This window comes from Rhamphochromis sp. 'chilingali', assembly GCF_963969265.1.
Source record: "Rhamphochromis sp. 'chilingali' genome assembly, chromosome: 19".
Lineage (NCBI taxonomy): Eukaryota > Metazoa > Chordata > Actinopteri > Cichliformes > Cichlidae > Rhamphochromis > Rhamphochromis sp. 'chilingali'.
The window spans coordinates 32,453,611-32,465,984 of NC_137946.1; the positions used below are offsets into that span (position 1 = coordinate 32,453,611).

The 12,374-nt window shown below is 44.4% G+C and overlaps 1 protein-coding gene across 3 annotated transcripts in view; it reads right to left on the reverse strand.

The window, feature by feature from the left end:
* dbn1 (drebrin 1) overlaps positions 1 to 981 on the reverse strand; it is a 162,211-nt gene extending 161,230 nt beyond the window's left edge. For all 3 annotated transcript variants that reach the window (XM_080866561.1, XM_080866562.1, XM_080866560.1), the window contains exon 1: positions 762 to 981. In XM_080866561.1, coding sequence (XP_080722687.1) covers positions 762 to 844 — 83 coding nt within the window. In that variant the 5' untranslated portion in view covers positions 845 to 981. The remainder of the gene's footprint in view (positions 1 to 761) is intronic.
* Between the last annotated feature and the right edge of the window lie 11,393 nt (positions 982 to 12,374).

Consider the following 12,374-nt stretch of genomic DNA (forward strand, 5'->3'; position numbering starts at 1 on the left):
TTTTGGTTTGGTTTGGTTTTTTACAAAACAAAGTCCAGTTTGGTTTCACTGTTGCGTTTTTTTGATTTGATGTTTCTAAAAAGTTGTTGCGTTTTTCTTAGTGTCGTTGTGTTTTGCACCTTTGGGCCACCGTACTGCTCGGCAGGCCAAATGAATAATTTTTTACTTCACTAACTTCCTTACTGACCCTCTTGCACCATTTCCCAGTGAAGAAACGCCACAAAGGGGGATGATGGAAGCCTCCACCCCTTCTTTCCCCTCCTCCCTCCATCCCACCCACCGGCCTCGCCCCTCTTCCTGCTGGTTTAAGGATGCAGGGGCTCATCAGTATCTCTGGACCACCTCACACTCACACACACCTCTGCATCACTTTGCACAAAAGCCTGAAATTGCTTCCAGCTGGGAGTGAAGCCGGTCCCGGCGGACTGAGGGCAAACAAAGCGCATTTTACGCGCACAGTGGCGCACATTTCCCCGCTGAGTCTGCACTGCGGGGCAGCTCGGGACCCCCCCGCCCCATAAAAAAAAAAAAAAAGACCAGCTCTCTGACACAAACTCTCTGCAGACCCGAAACAACCGCACCCCCTCCGTCTCTACTTTACACCAGCTGTACTGACGACGATGATGAAGGTGGTGGTGCCCCAGTCCTGCCCTGCGCATCCTCAGCGCGCAACAACCCGAACAACGAAACCCCGAGAGGAGCCGTGAGAGGAGCGGGAGCAGAACCAGGAGAGGACAGGAGAGCAGGGCCGCGGGACTCACCAGTCGGTGTCCGTGGTCTCGTCGATGACGTCCTGGTAGGCGGTGAGCAGGGCCAGCCGGTTCTTGCCGAGATTCACAGCCATGTTTCCGTCCCTGCAAGCATCCAGCCGCTGCTGATGGAGAGAGACTCGGAGTGAGACTACAGGAGGACGACAGCAGCAGGAGGAGGAGGAGGCGCTGACTGGTGGAAACAAAGAGAGGAGCGCGGTGTCCGCGGGGTCCTAGCGCCGGAACACCAGCCGGTCAGCTGTCCGATGGGTCCTAGTGCCGACCTTTCAACTCCTGCAGCTGCACAGAAACAGTTAAAGTTTAAATTTGTCCGAAAGGAGGAAGATTTGTGTGAATGTGCGTGTCACTGTGGTAAATCATTACTTTTACATTATTGCTGTTACTGTTTAACATGCGCTGTACTCAGATCGTCTTACAGCACTTACAAAAAACAAGGAGCTCGAGCAAAGAGGAAATATCAGGTAAAGGAGGTCAATAAGTACGAAACCAGGTGTGAAAGTCAAACTTGCTGTTTTTCTGAAGGCTTGCTCGTGAACAATGCTCTGCTTTCTGCAGTGTCACTCAGTCTTTTAATTTGGTGAACCAAAGACAATCTCCCACTGATGTGGATAATAAAGTTTTTTTTCTATTCTGTTCTAATCTACTCTGGTCTTTCCCTGTGACATCACACAGGTCCAGGAGAACAAAAAAAACTATGTGAAGTGAAGCTGTTGGGCTTACAGGAGTTACTGATCTCATTATGTGAAGCATTTCCAGCTGGAACAGCACCAGGTGAGAGTGACCTGTGATGTAAGCTTTTCTGTGGGCGGGGCTTTTACTGGTAAATGGAGGGTTCCTGAGCACCCAGCATGCACCTTTCTACATCTAAGTGCTTTTGGTCTAAGATCCACACTGATGAACACATCAGGATGTTTGGCACGCAGACTGGAGCAGCCGGGAATTGGCAACCTTCTCATTAGCTGATGACCTGCAGAGTGATGAGGAGTCTGTAATCTTCCTCAGAGTAACACATGAAACATTCTGTGCCTACTTTGTGTTTTCTGTAAGTTTCTCTGATCAGAGTTTGGCGAAATAATCAGGTGGAAGAAAACCTGCAGTTCCTCTGGTGGCCACCAGAGGCTCCTGTTGTAAACGTTCACATAAAAATGTTGAACTTTACAGCAGAAATAAGCACGTTTACAGAAACAGTTTGGGTCTTTGTGGATCATTTCCTCGTTTATAATTGGAGCACGGCAGGTGGTTGTTTTTAAAGCGCTTCTTTTTTAACTTGATTGAGGCTTCAGGTTTGGTGTGTGGCTCCTCTGGTTAGAGCTGGAGCTGCTAGTCTCGGCCTTGGCTGTCTGGAGTCACTGAACTCGACCTGCGGTCCAAGTTTGTGCTGCATCCTTGAAGTCTGTCCTCTAAGTTTGGGTGAATTAAAGTCTAAGAGTTTGTTAGCCTGTTATTTAGCTCTCATTATTAGAGGGTGCAGTGTCAGTGTGATGCATTAGCTTAAAAACCAGTCTTGCTAGGAGTAGCTGATCACTTCCACCCTCTTGTCCAAATATGGTCACTTCCAGCTCCAAACAAACCAAGATGGCTGCACTTAGACTTCAAACTGTGAGTGCAGTAACTAAAGGTGGCCTCCTCCTCCTCTTAGCATTCAGGGCTTCTTCTTTGACAATCTGTGGATTAAAAACCTTTTTAGGACTGTAATGGGGGCATCAACCACTTCAGAAGGAGCCTCCATCAGCTGGGTGGTGCATTAGTGAAGTCGTCTGGAGGCACGTGGGTCCCATGTTTTCTTAATAACAAGTCTCTCATGAAAACCAATAAGTGGCAGAGCTGCCTGGTAAGTTTGCCTGTTGCTATGGATTCCAGCATGGCGGTCCTGTTTTAAAAAGCAGATCAGATGATGAGCGCTGAGGAGCAGCTGAAGCTGTTTTCAACAGCTGGAACAGCTGACCTCTGTCAGCCTCTGTGGGCTGATTTGTTTGTGAGGAATAGTCAGCAGGACCCGATGGCACCGCCGCCTCCTCAGACCAATCCCTGACTCAGACCGTCTCCATTAGTGATGGGTCGGTCGCGAACGAAATGGCTCTTAGAGCCGACTCTTTCAAGTGAACAATGCAAGATTTTTTTTTCTTTCTCTCACTTTTTTTGCTTCACGCTGCACTCCTTGTGTTGGCGCTGAGCAGAGATGGGAGTTTGCGCCCCTCCGCCCAGCGCTGCGCGGGGGGGGATTACAGTCGCATTTTATTGTGTTGTGGTTTGCAGTGTTTTGTGTTGTTTCCTTTTAAACAAATTTAAAAGGAAACATCTGAAAATTGAAATAGTTAAAAGCTGAATTGTAAATAGTTGATTTTTGTATATTATAATTTATCTTTTTTTTATATTTTGTGTGGTGTGAGTAAATAAAATAATATTTATATATTAAATATATATAAATAACATTTTTTTTTTTACATTAGTAGTTCCTTTTGTGCATAATTTTATATTGCTGCTGATAATAAATTCATTAAAGCAACAAAACGACCTGACGAGCCTCAGGACCGCTCGCCAGATCGCACTCCCAGTGTTTTGTGGATGGTTTGTACATGAAGCAGGAAACAAGCTGACTACTGAAGCCGGGTGAAGTTAACAGTTAAAACCAGTTTATTCTGTTTCTTGTGTTTTCAACATTAGTATTAATATAAATACTCTGCTCCATCTGAATTAAGTATTTACCAGATGAAAAACTGCAGCGCAGGCAGGCAGATGTCGACTTTGTTTCCATGAACACTACAGCTTCATTCAAAGAAACACAGATGAGACTATAACACAGAAATTAAATGTTGAGTCTGCTTTCTATGAATAAAGTTACATTTGAACATTAAACAGTTTCCACAGATTGCTTACCTGAGCCTGATTTTGTTTTTTAACATGTATGAATTGTGTGTCATTCGTTGTTTGCTGACGTGTCAGACTCATCGCTGATACGCAGACGTTTTTAAACGTGTTGTCGGTCAGATCAGCAGGACGAGAAACGGTGGGAGGTCTGGGCTTCGAGTGGATTCATCTGTGGACCAAGTGAAGCACAACTTCAGACTTTTGTGGTGATTTAATTTTTGAGAGAACAGAAACAGACAAAGACTTTTTTTTTTTTGTAGTTTTGCTTCTTAACAACATCACAGTGGATTTCAATCAGTCAACACATGATAGAAGTTATGAGTGAACTTGTAAAAAGCATCAGTTCTTATGTACAGTGGCTAATTTTCAGGTTACCTGCTGAAATGTGATTGGTCGATGTTCCAACGACTATAAATGGAAAAAAAAAACTGAAATGAAAAAGGACCAAAATGTTCACGTTAAAGTGCAGAAATGTACCTGAGTATGACATGCTGCCAACAAACATGTTACAGGGAGACTACTGCACTGACAGCAGCTCTTCATGTTGACCTTCAGATGGACAGAAACGTCCACGGTCAGCTGATCCACTTCAGACTCAGCTGGTGTGTTTCAGAGGATGTCGACGAGCTCCGTGTTGAGTTTCAGGTCGTTTGGTTGAGCGGTTCTCGTATTTTGGGCCAAAGATGTTTCCTGTTGGGGCGACTGCTCCACTCTGTGTGCAGGGGGAGGAGCTAATACACACACACACACACACACACACACACACACACACACACACACACACACACACACACACACACTTGTTTCACTAACTTTGTGAGGACATTCAGTGGCATTAATGCATTCCTGAGTCTCTTATGTTCACGTTTAATCACCACATGTGTACATGTGGTGATTAAACGTGAACAAAGGTTGTTTTTTTTCTTATTACTAAGACGTCAGGCTCTCTCGTCTGCACAAAGAGTGGCTGCATCCAGAGAAAACCGTGCTGCAGGTCCCTGAAAGTAGCCGCCACCACTCAGTTGGTAACAGAAATCTGAACCCAAGCATTATTTTTCTTACTGTTGTAGCAGTCTGGAGATTTCCTCTGATTCAGCCATGAATACTCAGACCGTTGAGTCCTTTGCAGCTTCTACAGGAGGATGTGGCGGCCGCAGGGTCCATAAAAATGCTGTTTCAGTGTCCGTGTGTCAGCTAACCTGGCTGATAACCCAAACCTCTGACTTCAGGAAGCTAACATTTCAGCAGGCGTTACGCTAAAGCTGAAGTTTCGAAACATGGAGGCCAAAAACTAATGTATAAAAGATGATTCAACTTTTAACCCATTAGTTCATTTCTGTCTGATTTTCAGATTAAGAGTTTCAGGGTTAAAGGAAGAATTTGGTGAATTTTGGGTAAGTTTGGCACTCTGAGGGTGAACATGGGCACACTGGGGTTACATACCGCTACTGCAAGGCTCTTTTAACCTGAAACCAATTTTATTTTGTTTTAGCTGCTGTGTTACGATGCTGAAGTTCAGACAAATGAAATCCACAGAAAAATCTGTGAAATATGTGAGATATGTGTGGCAGCAGCACACAAATCCGACATTAAACTCTTCACATGGAACAAAAAACAGAGCCTGAGTTTTTATTGTCAATCACACGAGGTGAAACAAACAGAAGACGTTCTTACAGTGTGAGTCAAGTACAAACAGACACTGACAGTGTGGTGGGGAGTGCAAAGACACATCAGGTTTGTATGAAAGCTATAAAATCTGGTTGAAGACGGAGATTAACGACGCCAAACTCGGACAAAACGAATCTCTGATGACCGAATGGCCCAAGAATGTCTCTCGAAGCCGTCTTTGAGGGTTTTTGGGGACCCTGTAAGCAATGAGACTTTAAAATGAGGTTCTTTTCTCCCCGTTTCCTGGAAAAGTTGACATTTAGGAGGTTTTTCCCAGCTGGCGGCGGTGGCCGTTGCTGTGGAAACCAGGCTGCCTCAGAGAGCTGAACCCCACGCAGGCCGCCTCGGTGTTTGTCTCCCAAGCGGGCCCACCGGCTGGCGCCGAGCCCACATACCTTCCCTCGGCTCTCAGAGGCCAGAGGATAATGGAGGAGGGGCGGGGGCGCTGGTGGCGCTTTAATTGGCACAGACAGCGATTATGTTCAAGGTGAAGCTGCTGAAACTCCCTCGGCCCACCATTCAGCTCTCTGAACCCCGCTGCACTCGTTCCTCTTGTGTTTATTTGCATGCAAGGCGACCCTTTAGCTCCACACTAAATAACTGCTCTGACTCTTTACCACGACTGCAAAAGTCTGCACCACCTTTCAAAAACCTCCGCACTACCAGGACACCGTGCACACGTGTTTACTCCTCACAGTACTGATGCATCATGGGATCATAAATTACTGCCAGCGTTCTCTCCCCGGGCTGTCAGACGACTGAAACACTTTGTGCTCGGCCGGTTTGTGGGAGTGGGTACAGCGAGTCTCTGATAAAAAAAAAACTATTTTCAGCTGTGCACCATAATTCAAGATTAGGCACAAAAAACCTGCCGAGATGAATTTAATGAAAGCTGGTGTAGAGGCGGAAAAACAGGAAAAATTGATGCAGAATCGGACGAGTTTAAAAAAGAAAAAGAAAAAAAGATTTTGCACAGCATCATTTCTCTGAGTGCAAATTTTAAATCAGCCTTAAAATAATCTTTTTCATTTTTATTTTAATTTTCATTTCTTCTCGTGGCCACTTTGGTAGAAAAATCCTTTAATTGTCCCACGAGGGGAAATGTGGGTGTAACAGCAGTAAGAAAGACACAAACAAACAGAAACACACACAGTTTTTACATATTTATATCGAGGACTCTTGGGGCTGCCTTCAGCAGTGAGTCCGCCCTCATACACTCCTGTGTTCAGCTGTCCAGCAGAATTAAGCGTGTTTGGTCTCAGTGGATAGTTTCCTGCTCACGAATGATCCAGCTGGATACTGGATTTAGGGGCGTGGCTACTTTGATTAATCAAGTTTGTTAATATTACCTGAAAATTCCAGTATCATCCAAATATGGTCACTTCTTACTGTAAAACAAACAGACAGAAAAAGCAACAGGACAGTGGTCCACGCACCAAAGTTGTTTCTTCCAAACGCAAAATCCAGAAACTAATGGCCACGTCCATCTTTTATGTACAGTCTTTGTCCGTGTGTGACGTATATTTGAATCCTAAATGTTGCGTTGCAGCTTTTTCCAAATGCACGTGACAGTTTTTGACAGCTCGCTCTGCTCGGCCTAACAGCAGCATGAAGGCTCGACACGTGAAACTATTCATGGCTTTGTGTGGAGCTAAAGGGGTCTGTCAGGGGTTTTACAGGTGAAGGAGACCAAAAACGGAGCTAAAAGACGGCGTGTCGGTCAGAGTGTGTTGAGCTGTCATTTTTAACCTTTAAAAATCTGTTTGTGATGTTTCTCACTTTCAGCTTGCTGGATGAAAACGAAGAATGAAGACTAGTCCCGCCCCTCGTTTGTTCAGTCAGAGGACGAGGTCTGAGCGTGAGCAGCATCGCTGGGTCTGACGCTGCCGACATCAGGACTATCGATCGATGATCGGATCGATTACAGCATGTCGGTGTGCTGAGTCAAAACAGTTTTATTATCTTTGAGTTTTTATTTTACGTTTTGAATGAATAGAAACACAAAGCACAACAGAAACACGTCAAACTTTTAACTTCAAACTGTGAAAATCTTTGACTTTCAGGTCGATTATTGTTTCATTTTTGGAGTTCGTCGTCTGCCCAACTCACAGCAACAGTACAGAAAGGTTTCACACCTGTCCTCATGTACGGAAGCAAAGCTGGGACACAAACAGGAAACGTGTCGACGTGCTTCATCGGGAGGACGAGGAGGGTCGGATCGATGATGTCACATCAGGAAAACAAAGGGAAAAGAAGTGGAGGAGGCCGAAGGAGAGAAGCCATCATGGGCAGAAGGAAAGGACGAGCTGCTGCGCCGAGGGAGAGACCGAGCATCCTGGAGGACCACGAACGCCGGCGCCATTCAGCAAGGCACTAAAACAGAATCTGACTCTGCACCATCGGCCTCTTTTACCCGGCCGCCGTCGTACCGGGCAGAAAACGTTTCCTTTGTGGTCGTTGTGTTGGTGCTGAGCTCATGAGGGCCGCCAACAGGATCCTTTTCTTTCCAACATAGGGGCGTGGCCTGTGTGACTGACAGGTGGAGGTGACACAGGCGAGTGTAGCAAGTTCTTTGGTGTGACGCTGCTGCACGCTTTGTTTCTTTACTCCAGTGTCTCCAAAAACCAAGATGGCGTGACCCAAAATCCAAACTTCAGCCGCTGACGTCACCGTGGCTTCGGTTTCTGGTTTGTACCAATCCGCTGCAGTTTCACTAACAGCGGGCGGCCGGACACCGCGAGGTTAAAAACAGCGACCTGGGTTTGAGTCCCACCCTCCTCCGTCTCCTCCTCGCTGCACCGTCAAAGATGAAATCCTCCAAAATGAGCTTGATGTTTTCACTCTGACATTGAAGACAGAAGCTCCACCTTTGTCAGTACTGAAAATAATGACCTCACGACTGGGATTAAACAGCGACCGCTCTCTCACACTCAGGGTTTCGTATTTAAACTCACGATTCGTGCAGTTCAGTTTTTGCTCAACACAGAAGCAGTCTTAGTCTTTTCTGTTTTCCTTCGTTTAAACGAGTCTCATATCCACTTGGTTCCAGTGAAAGAAAATAAGATGCAGGAACAGAAAAAGTAGGAATCTGTGACGTTCACGCACATACAGGATGTTTGGTTCAATCTCACACGCTCTTATTTTGTAGTTTCCAGCAGATAAATCGTTGCTGTTTCTTTGCAGTAAAAACTGGAGGAAACAAAAGGTTTCTCTGGTCCTTTGTCCAAACCTCGCTGCTGTGTGACGGCGGGGTATCGATTGATCCATTGATCAGCATCTACATCGGGACGCCTGGAGGAGGAGGCAGACACGTGGACAGATGGAGGACAAAGGAAAAGCAGAGGTTCACTTCCCATCTGTGGTCTGTGTGTGAGACAGAGCGTCTCCCCTTTTGTCCATCAGCAGTCACGTCTCTTAGTTTTCCTTTGGGATCAAATAGAAGCTCCACAAATCCAAACTCTTTGTCATTTAGTTTGTCTCTAAGCTCCTAAATCTGCATCCTCCGATGACTCGACGCGTTTGGATCCTCTCAAATGAAAGATGTTTATCAAGAAATTATGAAGATCAGACGCTCCGAATGTTTCCGTCCAAGTAAAGAGGCGTCGGGATGTTGAAACAGATTAGAGCAATAAAAAAACTGTGTGGGGGTGAAACGAGCTGAAGATCAGCTCTGAACGCCGTGACCGCGAGCTTTAAACCAGCATGTGTGAGAGCACCTTCACAGAGCTTTAAAGGAAAAGCCCGAAGATCTCACATCACCAGGCATTAATCGTTCTTTGGTCCCGTCTCATTCATACACGAAACATCACGAGACCTGAAAAAGGGACAAAAAAGGAGAAGCTGAAGTTTAAACCCAGTTAAAGATGATTAATTTGCTAACTGGACTCCTTCAGTATCCTGTGTTCCTGGAGAAACTAGCACAGGCGTTGATCTGGTGGGATTTTTATCCCATTCTTCCAGATGAATGTGAAAGTTTGACTTCTGTGAACTTTTGCTTTTTTCCACAGATTCCTTCGGTGATTGAGTGGGCCGCTGCAGCAGCTTTATTTTCCTTGGCTGTGTGCTGAAAATCAGCCTCACACCACAATGTTCCCACCTCCAGACTCCACTGTTGGAGCCTGATGGGCAGTATGGTCTCGCCTTCAAACACGGTGAACAATGACATCCAGCCTCGTGTGACGGATCCTCCCAGGAGTTCGTTGGCTTTAAGCGAGGCAAACTTGCTTCCCGCAAGCGACCCTTCACTCTTCTGACTCCTCCGTCAGGCGTGTCGTCAGTAAGGTTCAGAGCGGCGAGGATGTGAAGGTTTTGGGAGATTTCTTTGCTTTTACCTGTGCGACAAACTGATGCTGAAAACGTTTTATCGGCCATCAGTCCGCCTCAGTCAGCTCATATCAGTTTGGGGGCCGGCTTACTTTCTAATCACAGGTCTCAGCTGTTTCTTGGCTTCGTGCCTCTTCGCTGTGCCATTCGATTTTATTACACAGAGGTAATTCTCACTGAGCTCTGAAACGGGGATGCTGCTCCTCCACATCCAGCCACGGTAACATCTGACTGAGGTGCCTCCTACAGGTGAGGCGTTTCAAGCATGTCCAGCGTGGAGGAGGCCCTGTTACACCTCTGAACTCTTTTATTGCACCAACTCTCAGGAGGATATGTTCTGCAGCTGCCTCCCTCCCCACTGTGATGCAGTATAAACAATGTTTTTTATGACTAAATGTGACCAAATCAGAGTTACTGTTGAGTTTATAAATGTGTTTAACGGACTGGAAACATCTAAGAGACATAAGATAACTCTGAGTTGTGTTTTCACTGGTGGATCAATCAAAAGCTCCTAAAGCACGTCCTGTGGTGCTGTCAGTGTTTCAGACATTATTTAGGAACTGTAGATTCGATTTTACATGTTTCAGTCACATCGTGAGTCTCTTTGTGACATCCTCCATTTCAGTTTCAGGGAGTCGTGACGAACAAAAGGAACCTCTGATCAATAAAACATCTCGTCGTGACTTTTTCTTGATATTTAGTTTGTTTTTGTCAGACGATAATCTGCACTCGCACCGTTGCTTCCGAAAAGCCGTTCTTGTTCTGCACGTTCTCAGTGTCAGACTTTTCTGTCTTTGCTGCTGAAGCTGTGTTTTCATTGAGATTATTAGATTTCTTTCTCCTGTCTGGGTTTTATTTTTACAGTTGAGCGCAGACAAAGACTGGAGACTTCAGAAAGAAATATTTATGAGTCTCAAGGGGTTAAAAGTCTGCAGGAAAAACACAACTCGCATACCAAACCAATGAGACGGAGCCCCACGGTGAGTTCTGTAATCCAGAGCAGAAACCGAAAGACACCGAAAGACACAAAGTCTGCAGGAACACAAACGTCTCACAGAGGCTCAAATGTTCAAAATGAAGTGGCTGAATCTAAACTTTCAGCTGTTTTAGACACAGAAAAATACATTTCCTCATAAGGTGAATAGAAATGCTGATATTTGAATCAGACTCTCAGCTCATCATTCAAACTAAAACTACATTTTTTATTCCCAAAAAGGAGCCAGAGTTTGAATCTGAGCACAGATTTACAAGCTGAGGCCGGCAAGCATTTCCAGTTCTTTCCAAGGAGAGAGAAGAAAACAACAACTATATTTCGAAACTATTGACTGTATGTAAAAATGGATGGTTGCCACCTTGAAGTCACCATTGTTTTAAAGCTCCTGCCTGTGACCGTATTTGAGTTATCAGCTAACACGAGCTAGCCTGGTCAGTAAGCTTATAGCTAATTAACAGTAACAGCTGAAAAGTGGTCTCAGAGAGGCTGCGGCACAAACACAAATATATAACATCATAATTTCAATAAAGATGGCGAAGACTACAAAATTATGTGAATTCAGGGTTCCTGATGGACACGTTAGCAAAGAATAAACTAGTCTGCATGTTTCATTAGTTTCACAGTTTTCTTTTTAAATTATTATAATTTGAAAAACTATGTCAGATGAGAGGTTGATGTTATTCTATGACTGGTGTAACAAAACAGTCACTGATTCGAGTCTCAGCGTTTGCATTAACGCTGAAACATCTGACAGTGTTGTTATTATTTGTGTTAATTTAAACATCAGTGTCGATTAACACACTGAGCTTTGGTTTAATTGAACTACATCACCCTCCTTAAAATTCATCTCATTGTGACGTCACCTCCATGAGTTAGGTCATTGGTGTCAAAGGTCAAACCTGCATGTCTTCATCTACAGACCTCTGTAAACAGCACGCACACACACTGTGAGTAACAGTGCTCCTGCAGCAGACTCAGGAATGTGCTCATTTCCTCTTCGGTTTGAGTGTTTGCTCTCAGGATGCCTTTTCTTTTTTTTAAAACACGGTGAGTTTAAAAGTCCAGCAGCAGAGGAATGTGTGTGTGTGTGTGTGTGTTCGTGTATTACTACTGTTGTGGGGACACAACTCTGTCTAATCACTCACAACACAAGGACCTGCGTTTCATTAGGCATAAAGCTGGCAATAAAAATCTGAGGGCAAATATTTTACTTTAAATTTAGACTCAAAACTATCTGGAGGATATTTTTTAAAGAATGTTTAATTTAATCATGATTAAATAAATAACAATTAAATAATTATAATCTTAATTACATTTTTACATGACAACAAATTACACAGAGAAGCTAACATGAGAGCAAAAAGATGACTCGAGAAAACTGGTCAGTGTTTCTGCTCTCCATAATAAAAGCTTCCACACGGGACTCAATTCTTCCAAGTCTCTGGCTCCATCTAGTGGTCGGATTGAGGAATCACAAGGTTTAGAAAAAAATCTGGAGGTCATTATTGTTTCTGTTCAACTTTAAAAAGCAGGAATTTGCTCAAAAAAGAAGAGCAAAAATCAAAATGATGCTGAAGAGTTTTCATCATCATTCATAATTAACATCCAAAAATTAAGTCAACATAATTTTTCCTATCATATATGTGCAGGGTGGGCCATTTATATGGATGTACCGTAATAACATGGGAATGGTTGGTGATATTAAAGTCCTGTTTGTGGCACATTAGTATATGTGAGGGGGCAAACTCCTC